Source organism: Euleptes europaea, chromosome 8 (genome assembly GCF_029931775.1).
Source record: "Euleptes europaea isolate rEulEur1 chromosome 8, rEulEur1.hap1, whole genome shotgun sequence".
Taxonomy (NCBI): domain Eukaryota; kingdom Metazoa; phylum Chordata; class Lepidosauria; order Squamata; family Sphaerodactylidae; genus Euleptes; species Euleptes europaea.
The window spans coordinates 13,952,328-13,971,218 of record NC_079319.1 but is presented as its reverse complement, the minus strand read 5'-3'; the positions used below and the strand labels follow the sequence as shown (position 1 = coordinate 13,971,218).

Below are 18,891 nucleotides of genomic sequence, written 5' to 3'. Positions count from 1 at the left end.
GGAAGCGACTTAATGGCACTTAACACACACATGAGTGGATTGAAGGGGAAAGATGTCCATCAGCTGGTTATGATGGCAAGGAGATCTGGGTGGGGAGGAAGAGAGAGAAAAAGGCAGCATTGGGATGAGAGCCCTCTTCTTGCCCAACCCTCCTGAATGAAAGTAGGGAATGGATACTTATTTTTCAAGCTCTTTATACCATTGGTTTGGGGTATTTGAGAGGTTCCTTCCACCTCTGTACACCCCCCCGCAAACAATGGAATCTTCAAGTACCTATTGCAAGTATCAAGCAGGCTTTTACTGCTATAGCTCCAAGGGTGTCAATTGAAGTTTGCCTTCACAAACCTTTTTATCCACATTTACCTTTGATTGCTGAATATGCCACTCAGAGTTGCCATTATCATGTACCAATGGTGTTTGAAATGATTTTATTGGTGTTGTTATGACTCTTTCATGGATTATATCTGGATTCCCTATCACAGTTGGTATTGTGGGTGCCATGGCACCCACCAGTACTCCCCTTGGCATCCGCTAGGGCTGCCAGGTCCCTCTTCGCCACCGGCAAGCGATTTTTGGGGTGGAGCCTGAGGAGGGCGGGTTTGGGGAGGGGAGGGACTTCAAGGCCATAGAGTTCAATTGCCAAAGCAGCCATTTTTCTCCAGGTGATCTGATCTCCTGGTGATCTGATCGGCTGGAGATCAGTTGAATTAGCAGATCTCCTGCTACTACCTGGCAGTTGGCAACCCTAGCATCCGCTGAGCTTTTCAAAAAGCGGGTTGGTCCATTGTAAAGTAAGGCTCCTTATTGGCTGCCCTCATTCAAGTGAAAGAATTTTCCACTGGAAGATCAGGAGGGCCAATAAGTAAATGGGCTTTCCTTAGTCAGTGTTTGATTTCCTTCTCCCTTCAGGCTTTCCTTCTTCCCAGGAGGTATGAGGGAAGTATTCTGTTTGTCTCCACCTTCTGCAGAAGCCATTTTGGGTTTGGCTCCACCTCCTGTGGAAACTGCTTTTGGGGTGGTGCTTACCACCGCCTCTCGAAATTCCAATGTACCTGCAGAATTATATTGTTGTTCCTTGCCGTGGAAGTAATCTTTTAATAGAAAGGCAGTTTTAAAACGCAGTGGTTTCAAATAAATAAAGCTCAGCGTCTGATTGAATGAATTCTGTTCTGAATCTAGAGAAAACAGTTTGCTACTAATATTTCTATAACCTTTTTTTAAAGGGTGCTTTTCTCTCTCTTCTTTTTTGCAGAAAAGGGCTGTTTGCTGGAATAAAGCTGAAGAAGAAGAAAAAAGGAGACAAGGGGTTAACGTTTGCAAACAAAGGAGCCCTGGGTAAGACCTACTAGATCAATATTACAGCAAATGAAAAGCAAGCGTGAGAGGTCATTATTCCTAACGTCACAGGGCAATTCTTTCAATGGCGCCTCAGAGATAACTGATAAAGTTCATTACACATGATTGTCCAGATCTGCCAACCTAGATGGGTGTTTCCAGATGGAAGGCTTTTCAAGTGTCAGGCGCACTGCGTCAGCATGCCTCAGATATGCGAGCCATGGAGAGGAGCTTAAGAAACACATTCATTGAACACATGAAGCTGCCTTATACTGAATCAGACCCTTGGTCCATCAAAGTCAGTACTGTCTACTCAGACCGGCAGTGGCTCTCCAGGGTCTCAGGCAGAGGTCTTTCACATCACCTACGTGCCTAGTCCCTTTAACTGGAGATGCCGGGGATTGAACCTGGGACCTTCTGCATGCCAAGCAGAGGCTCTACCACTGAGCCACAGCTCCTACCACTCAGACCAGCAAAGCTGAAGCTTTTCTCGGATGTACATGCCCATGGAAAGCTCCTCAGGCTGGAGGAAGGTTTCAGACGTTGTTGAGGTAGGCACACCAATAATACCGGCCAATGTTTCTTGGCTATTTAAAGTTTTCAGCCTCAGGCCCAGTGCACAGAGATACAGCACAAGGGTGGAGTGCCAGGTTATGGCCACTTCTATAACTTCTTGGGAGTGTTTTCCACTAAGGATGGCAAATATTCTCCATTGCATTCCTTTTTATATTTGCTTACACTTTCGCCAAAGGTGTCAGTTGTCCCCCTTTTTTTTTGTTTAATAAATTGGTCACATTATGAGAAGACAAGAGTCACTGGAAAAGACAATCATGCTAGGAAAAGTTGAAGGCAGCAGGAAAAGAGGAAGACCCAACAAGAGATGGATTGACTCTACGGCCCTCAGTTGAAGCTACGGCCCTCAGTTTGCAAGACCTGAGCAAGGCTGTTAAAGATAAGACATTTTGGAGGACATTGAGTTATAGGATCACCAGGAGTCGGAAGTGACTTGACGGCACTTGACACACACACACACACAAATTTATTTCTATTGTGGATACATGTTGTAGGGGTTGTATATGCAGTTACATGCGTATGGAAATGCTGTCAAGTTGCAATTGACTTATGGCGACCCCAGCAAAGGACCTTCAAGGCAAGTGAGAGCAGAAGAGGTTTGCCATTGCTTTCTTCTGCAGAGTCTTCCTTTGTGGTTTCACATCCAAATGCTGACACTGCTTAGCTTCCAAGATCTGATGAAATCTCATGTATGGTTGTAAAGTCTCAGCCGACTTATGGCAACCCATTAGGGTTTTCAAGGCAAGAGACTAACAGAGGTGGTTTGCCATTGCCTTCTTCTGCATAGCGATCCTGGTATTCCTTGGTGGTCTCCCATCCAAGTACTAACCAGGAACAACCCTGCTTAGCTTCTGAGATCTGATGAGATCAGGTTAGCCTGGGCTATCCAAGTCAGGGCTGAAATCTCATACCATGCCACTTTCCCTCCATGTATGCAGTTATAGGATATTTATACATGCAATGTATGTCATTTATAGATAGAATAAATAATATTGTAATATAATTATATAATGTTGATCTATATGCATTCAAATAACATTGAAACTATGGGAGGCAATGAACCAAGTCATAAAAAATAAAGAAATACAGGTTCAATTTGCACAAGGAGAAACTATTCAAACAGGGATTTTCAGGTCAAGCAGCAGGGATGAGAAATTCAAAATCATTCTTGTTTTGTTCTATCCTTGTGGCAAGTAATCTGTCATCTTCATCCTTTTCATATGGTTCACATGGTTCCCACTGAGAGCAAGCACATGACAGGAAGGCCGTTTATGCATGGGTACTTTCACTCACGTTTGCCCCCGGTCTGTCTTGGTTGTTCCTTGGAGTTATGCATGAGTTTTCCATCCATAACCCACCTAAAAGTCCCTACCCATGCATCGAAGACTACTTCACTAGGTTCTTTGTTTACCGATGACAAGTTCATTTCCCCCTCCATTAACCAGGTGATCATGATGACACTGACAGCCTGCAGCAAGAGATACCTGTTGGCCAAGAAGGGGAAGAAGGAGAAATTACATATGATGATGCGGTCTCTACCAGTAGCTTTGGTGCCTCAGGGTCTTGGAGGAAGAGGTATTGTTCAGCTGAAGCACAGAATGGCTTCTAGCCTTGTCGGCTATAGGGTTGTTGATGCAGCTAATGGTAGAAAACCAATATACTTGAAAGAGCTTATCTCTTAGATGTCATTGTTCTTATCCACGCTGCAGGAGGATGTACTTGTCAGCAGAGTATTGTCAGCAAAGAAAAAAAACTTTCACCAGAAATAAGTCTAGGGTAGGAGAGAGTGATGGGAGGAGAACTAGGAATAAGCACCGCCAGAAAGCACGATGTGGAGAATGGACAGGATGTCACAGGGGGAAAAAAAAATTAATGGACTTGATTCAGACTTCATTGCTGTCAGTGGAAAGGCAGCTGTTGACTTAAATCACCTTTATTGCTGTAGCTGCAAAATAAACATAGCGATATATCCTATATGCCAGAAATGGACAGTGGTATAAAGTGAAGTTAGACACACATCTAGATCACAAGCAGAAATGCATGACAATTTTCCCCCTCTTTGGGCTAGCTGACACAACTCAAAGGACCACCTACAATATAGAATTATAGAGTTGGAAGGGACCACCACGGTCATCTAGACTAACCCCCTGCACAATGCAGGAAAGTCTTAGTTCAACCCTCTAAGCCAAGGGACCCCAACATGGTGCCTATGGGTGCCATGGTACCTGCTGACACCTTTCCTGGCACCTCACATGAAACGCTTCATTGAGCCATAAGGCAGATTTGACAGGCCTAAATTAAACCAGCTTTGACTGAGCCCATTTAGGGGCCTGTATTCTGCCTTATGGTTAGGGTTGCCAGGTCCCTCTTCGCCACTGGTGGGAGTTTTTTTGGGTGGAGCCTGAGGAGGGTGGGGTTTGGGTAGGGGAGGGACTTCAGTGCCATAAAGTCCAGTTGCCAAAGCGGCTGTTTTCTCCAGGTTAGATCTGATCTCTATCGGCTGGATATCAGTTGTAAAAGCAAGATATCTCCAGCTAGTACCTGGAGGTTCAAAAAGAAGGACTCGTTTTGCATTGTTCTCATAAATGATTTAGCAACTATTTCATTGAATGTTACTTGATGTTCATATATGCCATTAGTGCCTTTTTTTAGTCACTAGTACCTGGAAGTTGGCAACCCTACTTATGGTAGTTCAGCCCTTAAGATCCCTTTCTGAGACGTAACCTGAGACTTATACACATGCATTGCAAAGCATCTCTTCTGCCATTGAGTTATGGGCCCTTCACTGTTCTGTATCTGTTCCCTGGGTGAACATTTAACTGTGGTGACAGTACCCTACAATTTTGACTGTTACTGAAAGCAGTAGGGAAATATGCCAAACTAAGTCATGCTGGAAAAAAACCTACCTCTTCTTAAAGGCTTATACATGTCCTTGTGTTCTGAACCCTAAACAGAGCAAAGGTGGTGTCGAAGATTCATGAAGGGGAACCAAAATCCCAGAATTATCAGGTAAGGTACAAACCAACGGTCAGTGTTATGTTGGGTTGGGTGCTATCAAGTCCAATAGGAAACTGCATGCCATATTAGCCCATGTGCCCTGTTAGGCCTACACATCAAATCTTACGTCATGCCTTCTTCTTGCCATGGGTCTACTTCCATGACAAGAATGTATACCTTCTCAGCAGCAATGTAGAAATATGCTTTTTGCTGTTGTTCCTGTTTGTTATAATTCAAAGCCTTTTTGTTTTAACCATTTTTTGGTTGCTGATTCGTTTCTTGAACACACACATTCACCTGCTTTATAGTGACTCAGAACATGGGTCTGTCAAGGACAGTCTTTTCTACTCTGACTGCCTGACAGGGTCCCAAGCAAAAAGGTTTTTCCCATTAATTGCTAGTTGATGCCAGGGATTGAACTCTGGACCTTTTGCGTGCAAACAGGTGCTCTGACAATGAGCCAAGGCCCTCTTATACATCCTTTTTACACTATACTGTTGTTTTAACACAATTTTTACTGGCTATGCGATTTTTGTGCCTTTAAAAATGTTATTTACAGACACCTGCAGAAGCAGTTATATTTTTAGACTACTTAATACATATGGTCGGGGTGGGGAAATGGCTTCAGGCGAACCGGTATCAGGACCTGGAAGTTTCTTATTGAAATTTGCAAAATTCAGTAACCTCCCGCCCTCTCAGTATTTGTTTGTTTAAAATATTTATTTATTTAAAACAGTGCTATGAAAATGGGTACCAGAAGATCGACAGAAGTCTTTTTTTTCCCTGGCCTTTCGCAGGGCCTTTCAAACCCGGTTGTTTTGCAGGGCCTTTGCTAAGTAATCTGTTTTGATTTCTGTTCTTATCTCTGGGCATCTAAGTTGACAGCTTGTTCTTAGATTAATTGTATTTTCATGTTTTTTATGTAATTGGAATTTTATGCCTTTGGACTGAACTTCTATAAGCTGCCTTGAACTTCAGATAGTGGAACAAATAAATGGTCAAACGAGCAACCAGTGAAATAGATGTGCTGCATTTCACCTCAACAGATTGCTATAACCATCATTGAAGCTCGGCAGCTTGTGGGCGAGAACATCGATCCTGTGGTGATCATAGAGATAGGGGATGAAAAGAAGCAGACGACGGTCAAGGAAGGAACCAATTCACCGTTTTACAATGAAGTAGGTTCTTTTTTTTCTTTTTCTTTTACTTCCTGGGACATCCTTATCTTCTGCAGCAAATTTATGGAAACCACAAAAACCGATGTACCAGCTCAGTGTGTTTTCTATTTTAAAACAGAAATAAGTATGGTGAAAACCATTCCATCCCCTGTTTACATCTCAGTGCTTCAGTATTCCCCACCTTGAGGTATAATAGTGCATTCCTAAGGAGGGTTACTCTAGTCTAAGCCTATTTATTTCAGTGGGCTTAGACTGGAGTAACTCTCCTTAGAAATGCACTGTAAGTGTGCTACAAGCTTGGTTTTATGCCACTATAACTATCATGGCCTCCTCTAAAGAATCCTAGGGATTGTAGTTTGAGGGTGCTGAGAATTCTGTTAGTGGTGGCTTACATCTCTTATGGAGCTACAATTCTCAGGGGGAAGGAATGGCATATAAAATGCTCTGGGTCTTTTTGCCATCTGCCTGGCCCATTGCTATCTTCACCAGACGAGTAAACATACCGGTTCTTTTACTGGTCCGGCATGTTTGTACCAATGAAGCAAGTAGCAGTCCTATGTGGCCATTTTGGATTTGGAATGCAACAACGGGAAAGCTTAAGCCCCCCTCCCTCTATGCCGCGGTCACATTCCAAATCCAGGGCTAATGCACATGTGTTGTTTTTTTTAATCAAACAAAAACTTCTTGGGAGATTATTCATGGAACTCTCAGTATCACATCTGTTTCAACCCCTGCAGAGAACCACCTTCCCATTTCAAATCCTGTGTGATTATGCTTCCTAAATGTCTACATGTCCGGCCATGCAATACCAGCTCTAAACATAATGCGTTGTTGCCCTTTCCCTGCAGAATGCAAAGTGACTGTTTCACACATATTTTGAGTCCCTAACTTGTTTTCGTGTTGCATTCATTCATGGTGCTAAAATATTATTGCTGGGCTGTTTTGAATTCCTTTTGAATATGGCTAATTTATGTAAACCTTATAACTTGTAAATAAACATAAAAGCTAAAATAATCATATTTCACTAACTGTATATTTTTCCATTTTTCTCTCCCTTCTCAGTATTTTGTGTTTGACTTCCTTGGGCCCCAAGTACATCTGTTTGACAAAATCATCAGAATCTCTGTGAGTATACACATCAGCTTATTCATAAATGACCTGGAGTAGCGAGGTGGCCAAGTTTGCAGATGACACCAAACTATTTCGGATGGTTAAGACAAAAACAGATTGTGAAGAGCTCCAAAAGGATCTCCACAAACTGGGGGAATGGACATTAAAATGGCAAAATCAGATTCAATGTGAGCAAATACAAACTCATGCAAATTGGGGCAAGTAATCCTGATTTCACATATACACTGATGGGATCTGAGCCAGCAGCAACAGACCAGGAAAGGGACCTTGGGGTGGTAGTGGATAGCTCAATCAAAATGGTGACCCAGTGTGTGGCTGTCTTGAAAAAGGCAAATTCAATTCTAGCCATAATTAGAATAGGAATAGATAATAAAACCACCACTATCAGGCTGCCCTTATTCAAATCTATGGTGAGACCACACAGTTCTGGTCACCGCACTTGAATAAGGCTCTTGTAGAGCTTGAAAAGGAGCAGAAAAGAGCATCCAAAATGACTGGGGGGGGGCTAGAGCAGCTGCCCTATGAGGATCGGTTAAAACACTTAGGGCTGTTTAGCCTAGAAAAGGGTGAGTAAGGGGAGACATAAAAGAGGTTTATAAAATTATGTATGGTGTGGAGAGAGTGGACAAGGATAAACTTTTCTCCCTCTCCCATGGTACTAGAACTTGGGGTCATCCACTGAAGCTGAAGGGTGGGAGATTGAGGAAAGACAAAGGAAGTATATCTCCACACTGCATATAGCTAATTTGTGGAACACACTGCCACAGGATGTGGTCATGGCTGCCAACTTGGAAGGCTTTAAAAGGGGAGTGGACAAATTCATGGATGACTGGGCTATCAATGGCTACTAATCATTATGAATATCTACTCCTTACAGTACCAGAGGTAGTATGCCTCCTTAAATCAGTTGCTGGGAGCATAGGCAGGAGGATGCTGTTGCAGTCTTCCTGTTTGTGGGCTTCCTAGAGGCACCTGATTGGCCACTGTATGAACAGAATGCTGGACTTGATAGGGCTTTGGTCTGATCCAGCATGACTCTTCTTATGTTCTTATGACTGCAGGAGAAATGAATGGTGATTTTTTACATTGTAAGGTGCTCTTGTCAGATCTCAGAAGCTAAGCAGGGGATTGCCCACTGCCAGTGATCAAATGGCAACTCTACTGCACCCCTTCTCGCTATTCACTGCAGTCCCAATATGAATCTGGTTGCTTTACCTGGGATGAAGTTCCCAGCACAGAACTCAAAATACATGTTCAGTCATACAGACCCAGGGAGGATCCAGGGGAAAATGTAACATGTAGTTAGGTCCTTGATTCCCTGTGACTCTCATAATTCCAGTGCCTCCTGATGGATGCTTAATCCTTATCAGGACATTTTTGGGTGATTTTGTTTCTTTTCCTTTTGCTTACATAAGAACATAAGTACATAAGAACATAAGAGAGGCCATGCTGGATCAGACCAAAGTCCATCAAGTCCAGCAGTCTGTTCACACAGTCGCTCAACCAGGTGCCTCTAGGAAGCCCACAAACAAGACAACTGCAGCAGCATTATCCGGCCTGTGATCCAAAGCACCTAATAAATAGGAATATTCCTCTGATCCAGGAGAGAATTTACAAAGGTGTAATTTACAAAGGTATATTTTCCTGCACACCTGAGGAGTACCACAAGTATAAAGAGAACCCTGCCCTGTCTATGGATGACTTGGTTTTGACGCTTTTGTGATTGGCATGGGAGCTGCCAAATTAGTAATCAGTAGCGATAAAAAAATATCGACGATAAATATAACAGCCCATTACCAGATAGATTTCTCTCATTTGGTTTTTGTGCTTTATCGTTCATCCTTATACCTGAATTTAAGATCAGACAGTTAATGCCAAGCTAGCAAAATTAGGGCAGAATCTCAGCAAGTGTGAAATTAAATTATGGCTCCTTGTGAAGTCACTGAGGCTCTGGGATTTGCTTTGGTGGAGGATCTGTCCTTTGATTGCGGTGCTGAAGTTGCAGGTAGTGGAGCTGTTAAAAGAAATGTTAACCTACTGCAGTGATAATAGTCCCTTTTCTGGTAATCTGATTTATTTTAGCTGCCTTACTGTGTCGCTTTTGAAATAAAATATGTCAACAAAATAAAACGAACACAATGAAGAAGGAAAAAAACACAACAGATTCTCAGTGAGAATAAATTATATTATACCAGGCAGGAATCTTTAGTTCTGTTGCTCTGAGGCTATAGAAAAACAAAGTCCTACAAAGTCATAGCCCACTAATGGCCCAGCTATTAGGGCATGAAGAATTATATGATCTTCACGGGAAAAGATACAGAGAGGTGAAGTAGGCTGAATTTCATATTAGTTTAAAATAAGCAGATGTACCTTTAAAGGAGGGAGGAATCCCTAGTATTCAGTTCCATCTTGGTTTGGGGCAAACAGTTCAATATCAGTTATTTGAATAGCTAGTTGTTTTCCGATTACCAGAAGTCTGGTTCATGGACCTTTCCATTGTAACAAGCCAAAAGTATGTATAAAGTGCCGTCAAGTCACAGGTGACTCATGGCGATCCCAGCAAGAGACATTCATGGCAAGTGAGAAGCAGAGGTGGTTGGCCATTGCCTTCCTCTGCAGAGTCTTCCTTGGGAATCTGCTATCCCACTACTGACCCTGCTTAGCTTCTGAGATCTGGCAAGATTGGGTATAATACTCTGCCTTCCCTTCACCAAACCAAAAGGCCAAGGTAAAAATGACCATGGATGGAAGACTTTTCATGTTGGGGTGTACAGTGCAGTTTAGGGAGGGGCTGTGGTTCAGAGGCAGAGCATCTGCTTTGCATGCAGAAGGCCCCTGGTTCGACCCCTGGCATCACCAGTTAAAAGGATCAGATAGTAGGTGACGTGAAAAACGTCTGGCTGGGATGCTGGAGAGCTGCTGCCAGTCAGACTGGACCAAACTCTCCTTAATAGGCCAATGGTCTGTAGAAGGCAGCTTCGTGCATTCATGATTTCCCCCCTGTTCATCAAGTGAAAGAGTAGCATGAATTGTGCTTTAATAGGAAGCATACAGCACCTGCATTACCATAGGTGCATAATGGAAGGGATCTTCTATTTGAGAGGATGTACCTCTGGTATCACCTATATTTTGCACTGAAAATGCTCATGTATGACAAACCTAGGTACAAGAGAGGTACAAACACATTTTTGTAAGGGACGTGTTACCACAAATATTCTTACTGGGCCTTTCCAGATATTGGGTTGATAGCTGCTCTGCTAACAATGGTGGTTTTCTCCGATGCAAGAAGCTTTCCTCTGATGCAAGAGGCACCACTATTGGCAAAGTAGATCCACAGGATCTAGCCCAGTTCATTGTTGTGTAAGCACTGCATAGTAATTGCTTAATTGATCAGGCAGAGAATCCACATGTCCAGAATCCAGAATCCCCCATAGCAGCACAATTATTACCTAGTCATCCAAACCAGATGTGTCTTCTGCAGATAACCCTTGTTACCACCCTTCTGCAGATAACCCTGCCATTTTCTCAGCACTGAAATCACAACCCTAAATTTCATCATTCAGTTATGCTAGATTATGACCGAGCCTAGGAACTGGTTTCATTATATAGGATTTTCACTCTCTGATACTGAAAATGTCTGGTTCTTACCATCATCCGTATAAGCAATGATTGATCTCTGTGGGAAATATGCTTTATGCACTGGTCATATAATCTTTCTTGCATGTTTCTCCAACAGGTTATGCATAACAAGTTGATAGGGAGTGTCTTGATTGGCTCCTTTAAAGTAGATTTGGGGACAGTTTACCTCCAGCCAGGTAAGATACACATTTTCAACCTAACCCTGTCTTGTTGAACAATGCTTTTTTGACACCAGCTGTATCTCAGAGCTTAGTCACAGGATCTCTGAGAACACAACCTGTCATTTTTTTTAAATCTTGGGTGGCAGATTACCCATAGTGAGCAGGCTGCATGATCATAGCATCAGGGATCCAATCCAGATAGACCTCTGCAGTGTTAGAAATGCCAAAATTCAGCTTTTGAGGAGTTCTCTCTTCTGGTGAAGGATGATTATTTGCAGAAGCTTACCTGGTTTGTGAACCATACCAACAGATGTCTCTTTTTTTCTGCTATATATAACTTCATCCTACCATGGTAGTGGGACATCAGAAGTCCAGCTCTCTATTCAGAGGGCAGAAAAGTCAACCACCCAGTCATTAAAAAAATCTAATAGAATTGTCACTAGATGCTGTGACATGCACACTTCTGCTGCTGAAAATGGCAGCCGTGTGTCTAGTTTTCTTCCCCTGCATGATATTTAGTTGATTTCTTGACATTCTGACATTGGGTGTTTCCCCATCCTGCTTCAATGTTGCACGGAGGGAATTAAATTTACAGAGGTGTAGGGCTCCAGCAAAAATGGAAGCCGTGTAGGTGTCATCATCAAATCTATTTCCATCACAGATTAAAATATATATTCCCCAAATGTCCCCAGTATATTCCAACTGTAAACTTTTTCCATTGATGGTACTGTAGCATTTGAACTTGTGAATCTGACTGTGATTTGTTTCATCGCTACCTGACAGGTCTTAAGAAGAAAAAGTACATTCTTTATTTACCTTCTAGAATGTTCTCAGTTTTAGTCTCATGACAGCTACTTGCTGGTAACTTGCTGACTGCGAATGTGCTCCTCCCTTGAGCTGCAATTTCAAAAACCCTCCTGTGTACCATTCTTCCTTGTATATTTTTCCAGGTCATCAGTTTTGTGACAAGTGGGCCCTTCTCACAGACCCTGCTGACATTCGGACGGGAACTAAGGGATATCTGAAGTGCGATATCAGCGTTGTAGGAAAAGGAGACACGATACAAGCCATTCAGAAAGCAAGTGATGCGGAAGAGCAAATAGAGAAGTAATGTCATGACTTTATTAATTTCTGTCTGGCCGGTGCGCTGATTCTGTAGGCAGATGCCTCCACAAAAGGAGGGCATATGGGGATGGTTTGAGAAAGCTGCTATTGCTAGGGTGGTATCCTATCTTTTTCTTGACCAAGGAAGCTACTGTGTGTTGGGGGGGAGGGTTATAGCACACCTGCTCCCGTTCTCCACATAGTCTGAGCACAAATTCTTTGTCAATAGCAACAAGGTTTTGAAGTTGCTGTGCCAAATTTTCTTTACAAAATGTTGCCTTTTCTTTAGGAACCTCTTGATCCCCAAAGGATTTCCATCAGAAAGGCCTTGGGCCCGGTTTTATGTGCGAATCTATAAAGCTGAAGGGCTCCCCAAGATGAACTCAAGCATTATGGCTAATGTCACCAAAGCATTCATGGGAGATAGCAAAGACCTCGTGGATCCATTTGTGGTGGTCACATTTGCGGGTCAAATGGTAAGGATTGTCTGCAGCGTTCTTTGTGCTATCCCAGTCAATGAGAAATCCTCAAACGTTCAAGCCACTGTCTTGAATTTCAAGTGAATGGTAGGCTTCAGTGTCACTTTCTGATAAGATTTATTTTGGTGAAAATTAGGGTTGCCAACTTCCAGGTACTAGCTGGAGATCTCCTGCTATTACAACTGATCTCCAGCCGATAGAGGTCAGTTCACCTGGAGCAAATGGCCACTTTGGCAATGGGACTCTGGCATTGAAGTCCCTCCCCCTCCACAAATCCCACCCTCCTCAGGCTGCACTCCCAAAATATCCAGGTATTTCCCAACCCAGAGCTGGCAACACTAGTGAAAATGAATGGTATGATGTGACACCTGCCATGCCAATATAATAGAAAAGCAATACAGTAGATTAAAATAGGACAAGTAACTATTTAAAGTAAAAAAAAAGATAAAATGTCACCATATTTATTTCTGTGGAAAACATTCAGTTCTGTCTTGCGGGAAATGTGGTCATTAGCGAAATAGCCGACATAATAGCTACACTTATGAAAAATCAAGGCCACAAGGCAATTTTAATTTTAATGAAACTGCTTGCTCTTTACCGCATCGGTTAACTGAAAAGTACAGACATTTTAAAGTGTCACTATATATATTACCTCAGATAACTATGTTTCAAAAGGGACTTCTGTTCAGAAAACATGTTTGTTATACACAATGTGCTGGAAGAGGACAATCCATCCTCAGTTTTCATCTCAAAGGGCTCAACCTAGAGTTACTTACACACTAGGGTTGCCAACTGCCAGGTAGTAGCAGGAGATCTCCTGCTAATTCAACTGATCTCCAGCCGATAGAGATCAGTTCACCTGGAGAAAACGGCCGCTTCGGCACTTGGACTCTATGGCATGGAAGTCCCTCCCCTCCCCAAAACCCGCCCTCTTCAGGCTCTGCCCCCAAAATCTCCCGCCAGTTGCGAAGAGGGACCTGGCAACCCTATTACACGCACCAAGGTACTGCGCATGCAGGGGTAGTACTTCAGCTGAACCAGTGGTAGCATGGGAGGAGACAAACCATCACCTCCTTTTTTTTTTACTATTTTTTATTTCTGAAAGTGATAATTAATAACAAAAAAGAAAAAGTATACAATACAGTATAACATCATTTGATATTTTTAACAATTTCTATCCCTATTTGAGTCTAATTCAACTGTATATCATCTGTACTATTTAATCATTTATAATAACCTGTAAATTAGCTATTTAAAAGTTATTTACACAACAACTTAGTATACATTATAATATTATATCCAAAGAAAAATAAATAAAAGCAGAATAAAATATAGAATATACCCACCACCCTCATCTCCTGTGAATCACCCCCTCCTCCAGTGGTTGACCTCCGGTAAAAGCTCTCATAGATTATAATTATTCTCGTTTTTTTACCCTTTTCGTTTATTTAATTTACAATCCTTTCAACATTTTTTTGTAGTCAAATTTTTGCCATTCCCCCCCAATATACAAACGCCTTTTGCTGCTGTTCTTTGAAGAGTTCTGCGTCTTTGCCCTTTAGACTATTAGTAATTTTGGCCACTTGTATGTAATCCAATAATTTGTCTCTCCATTCTTTCTTTTGTAACTTTTTGTCTTCCTTCCAGTGTTTAGCTATAGTTAACAAACCATCACCTCCTGAACCTTCACCACCTGTACCACCACCTGGGTCCAAGCCAAGGCCCTGAATCATTGCTGTAGGGGCTGAGCTCAGACCTGCCTGGCACAGAACAGGAGACAGCAATGGGTAGATCTCGGTTGGGGTGACAAAATACTTTGAGCCAGCCCTGTACCTGTGATTAGTACCCTGTGCTAAGAATTTGATGGGTTTCCCCTATATTTGGATGCACTTGATCCTAAAAGACAGGCCACGCTGCACTGCCACGGTGTCCATTTCTGCTCGTAAAACAGGCAGCAGTTGAGAAACAGTGGCAGTTGGTTTGCCACTAAAGATCTGATTGTGTAGATCAAAATAATGTTCTTTCAGCTGCAAAAGATACCATAACATTGCTTTTATTCTCTCACACTCCTCTTTCCCCCTGCACTGTATGTGTGGCTCTGCCTCTTGTGTAGGCTTACCAGGACCCTCCTGTCCTTTGGCGGGAGGTTTGTAGGGTGGAGGTGAGGTGGGATCATGTGCGCCCGCGTACGCCCGCACTGACGCGATTGCGTCACTTCCGGTTTACAACTCCGGTTTACAACTGGGACGTCACTTCCGGTTTACAACTGGGAGTTTGAGTGGAAAAGGCCTCTTGCGATGCAGCACTTCTGGTTGTAAACCGGAAGAGACGTACCGCTGCGGGCAGAGGCGGGCACGCATTGCCCGCCGACCCTCAGCTGGTCGATGGGCAGCCAGGTGGATTGGCGGGGGTTTGCCCGCCACCACCTGGCACTTGGCAACCCTACTCTTGTGGCAACCATTTTGTACTTCTGCCCACCACCCTCTGTCAGAATCCCAAGGTGCCCAACAGGCTTTAAAAGGTTGGAGATCCCATTCTATAGGCCAGGGGTTCCTAGGGTTGCCAATCTCCAGGTGGTGCAAAACATCAATGGGGGAGTAGTACCCAAAGCACATATATATAAAGAGAGAGAAAATACCACTATATACCTGAATGTAATAAATTATATAATTTTTCCAAAAAGGTGATTTATAATTTTAAATATCAACACATATAATTTCCAAAACACTTCTGTCAAAACAAAGCAAACTATACAAGGTTTCGCGATTTATCCTTGTTTTGCATATCACCTTCATCAGAAGTCTGTTGCTCTATATCTTGCTATACAGGAGCATCTTGACTGCTCCATGGAGTCTCTCTGATTCAAATCCTGATATTCCAAAATACAAATACACTTATAAAAGAACATTTCTAACATAAGTATACTTAACCTATACTTTCACACCTATATGTTTAGACACAAAGAACATAACAAAGTTTACCCAAGCAAATTATTCTGTTTGAATCTCCAGGTGGTGGCTGGAGATCTCCCGCTATTACAATATCTGATCTCCACGTGATAGAAATCAGTTCTCCTGGAGAAAATGGCTGCTTTGGCAATTGGATTCTATGGCAATGAAGTCCCTCCCCTCTCCAAACTCCTCCCTCCTCAGACTCCACCCCCAAAATCAGAAGCCTTGGTGGGCAAAAACTCTACCTGTCCCCACCCAATATTTGAAAACACTTGGTGGGCATCAGAAAAGGAGTCGATGAGTGTCATGGAGCACACAGGCACCATGTTGGAGATCCCTGCTGTAGTCAGTCAGCCCACCTTATAATTTTGAACCAAAGTCTTTGTTTACAGAGTCTTTCCAATTGCAATTATATGTGACAATATAACATAGTGACACACTACAACATTGTAGCAATGAACTGTGGTTTCACACTATTCAAAATTGTGTCATGCCAATGCATGACAAATTAAGGCCAGCTTTCAACAAAGTTAATTTGTTTATTTTACAGTACGTCAAGTTAGTGATTCTATCAGTTGTCTTTATTACTTTAAACCTTTCTGAAATTGGAGGAAGGTCTGATTTTCTCCAGTATGCTGCCAAACAAAATTTTGGCAGCTGTAATGAGGTTAATAATTAAATCTGAATCAATTTCCTCCAGAAAAGCAAACAGAAGTCTTGTGACACTTTAAAGATATATTTTTATTTAGTGCAGCCTTTCGTGGATTAGAGCCCAGTTTGCCATATGAATTTGGCAGGTCTTCAGTATATAAATATTCATATATGAGATTATGATGAGGATTTTTAAAAAGGCGGGCCTAAGGGCCACGAAATGGGAACACAAGTGATCTTGCTTTGCCAACCTGCTGCTGATCTTGGCAAGCACGTATAGGAGGTTTGCCAGGTGGGCAAACGTTCGTTGGGCAATTGCCCACCAATCCACCCAGCTGCTCTGGGGCGCCGGGGTATGAGTAGGGTTACCAGGTCCCTCTTCGCCACTGGCAGGAGGTTTTGGGGGTGGAGCCTGAGGAGGGCGGGGTTTGGGGAAGGGAGGGACTTCACTGCCATAGAGGCCAGTTGCCAAAGCAGCCATTTTCTCCAGGTGAACTGATCTCTTTCAGCTGGAGACCAGTTGTAATAGCAGGAGATCTCCTGCCACCACCTGGAGGTTACAACCAAGTAGACACAGAAACAAGCTCTTATACAAATGTAAGAAATTCTATATTATACCACAACAATTCTAAACATACTACAAGCTTACAAAAATACAAATACAAAATCCAATTTTCCAAAATCCAATATGGTATACAACCAACACATGCAATGTTCCTGTATCCACAAAGGTATGTACTTTTTCTTTCAGTACAAACAGGTAAGTATCATCTGTATTTCACATAAGTTTCATTTTATATTTTTTCTTTTTTTATTTTCTTCCACAGGTGCCTTTTCTACCAGACACCTGTGGAAGAAAAGAAAAAAATATAAAATGAAACTTATGTGAAATACAGATGATACTTACCTGTTTGCACTGAAAGAAAAAGTACATATCTTTGTGGATATAGGAATTTTGCATGTGTTGGTTGTATACCATATTGGATTTTGGAAAATTGGATTTTGTATTTGTATTTTTGTAAGCTTGTAGTATGTTTAGAATTGTTGTGGTATAATATAGAATTTCTTACATTTGTATAAGAGCTTGTTTCTGTGTCTACTTGGTTGTAACTATTATATACACAGAAGTGTTTATGCTGCTAACTAACCACCTGGGCCCTGACCTGGATGGCCCAGGCTAGCCTGATCTCGTCAGATCTCAGAAACTAAGCAGGGTCAGCCCTGGTTAGTATTTGGGTGGGAGACCACCAAGGAATACCAGGATTGCCGTGCAGAGGAAGGCACTGGCAAACCACCTGTTAGTCTCTTGCCATGAAAACCCCCCAAAAGGGGTCGCCATAAGTCGGCTGCGATTTGAAGGCACTTTACACACACACACACAACCACCTGGAGTTTGGCAACCCTAGGTCTGAGTGCTAAAGCGGTGGTGGCGATGCGGCGCTCCCAGGGTAAACCCAGAAGTGACGTCATTGTGTGTGCATGGCTGTTCCAGCCCCGCCCCCCTAAAACCTGCCAATCGAGAGGAGGGACCTAGCAACCCTAATGTATAGAGAGGCACGAGGCCTGGTAACCTTGCTCTCTGCGCATGCACATTAGCATTAGGTCTAGGGTTGCCAGGCTTCAGCCAGCAACCCCCAGGAGAAATCTGGCACTGTGGCCTGGTACCTAGGGTTGCCAGGTTTTTCTTCGCCATCGGCAGGAGGTTTTTGCGGCGGAGCCTGAGGAGGGTGGGGTTTGGGGAGGGGAGGGACTTCAATGCCATAGAGTCCAATGGCCAAAGCGGCCATTTTCTCCAGGGGGACTGATCTCTATCGGCTGGAGATCAGTTGTAATAGCAGGAGATCTCCAGCTAGTACCTGGAGGATGGCAACCCTACTGGTGCCCCAACATCGTGCCAGCATGCTGACATCACTTTTGGTAAAAACCAGAAGGGACATCTTTAGATAGTCTAGCATATACAAAAACTCTATGGTTTTTGTAGATGCTAGAACATCCACTATGTCACTTCTGTTTTTTATGAGAAGGGACATCAGCATGCCTGAGTTACACTGGCGCGTGCTCCATTCCCACCATTCCCTCCCACCAATGTCTCATGTGCCTTTGGGCAAAGAGCAGGGATGCTGGGAGGCCTCCCACTTCAGTGGGAGGCATGGCATCCCTAATGAGGTCCTTCTAAAAAGCAGGATGGTTGCATAGGGTCTTGTGACCCAGCAGGTGGGCCTCTGTGACTCACCTGAGAGTCCTGACCCCATGGGTTGAAGACTACTGCAGTAGGGAATGGTGAACAGGGAAGAACTATTTTGTTCACACAGCGTCTCAAATGGAAGTGGAGCCAGGTCACTGGATGAGGGCAAATGTCTGTAATGCCTTCTGATCTTTCATTCCAGGGACGGACAACTGTGCAGAAGAACTGTGCTGACCCTGTGTGGCACGAACAGGTTATCTTTAAGGAAATGTTCCCACCACTGTGCCGAAGGGTCAAACTCCAGGTGTGGGATGAAGGGAGCATGAACGACGTGGCCTTAGCCACTCACTTCATAGACCTGAAGAAAATCTCAAATGAACAGGATGGCGATAAAGGTACAGAGCTGTGCGTGTGTCAGTTTAACAAAGCCTGAACTATCCACAATGTTTATACTGTAAGGGTGACATTTCTGAGCGCTCTACTCTTGGAGGTTGGGTTGCCAACTCC

At 43.2% G+C, this 18,891-nt stretch overlaps 1 protein-coding gene across 1 annotated transcript in view; it reads left to right on the top strand.

Moving 5' to 3' along the window:
- FER1L6 (fer-1 like family member 6) overlaps positions 1-18,891 on the top strand; it is a 114,918-nt gene that overhangs the window by 27,871 nt on the left and 68,156 nt on the right. The window contains exons 3-11 of the mRNA XM_056854664.1: positions 1,253-1,335; positions 3,354-3,483; positions 4,863-4,917; positions 5,952-6,083; positions 7,146-7,208; positions 10,951-11,029; positions 11,965-12,121; positions 12,408-12,594; positions 18,587-18,779. Coding sequence (XP_056710642.1) covers positions 1,253-1,335; positions 3,354-3,483; positions 4,863-4,917; positions 5,952-6,083; positions 7,146-7,208; positions 10,951-11,029; positions 11,965-12,121; positions 12,408-12,594; positions 18,587-18,779 — 1,079 coding nt within the window. The remainder of the gene's footprint in view (positions 1-1,252; positions 1,336-3,353; positions 3,484-4,862; positions 4,918-5,951; positions 6,084-7,145; positions 7,209-10,950; positions 11,030-11,964; positions 12,122-12,407; positions 12,595-18,586; positions 18,780-18,891) is intronic.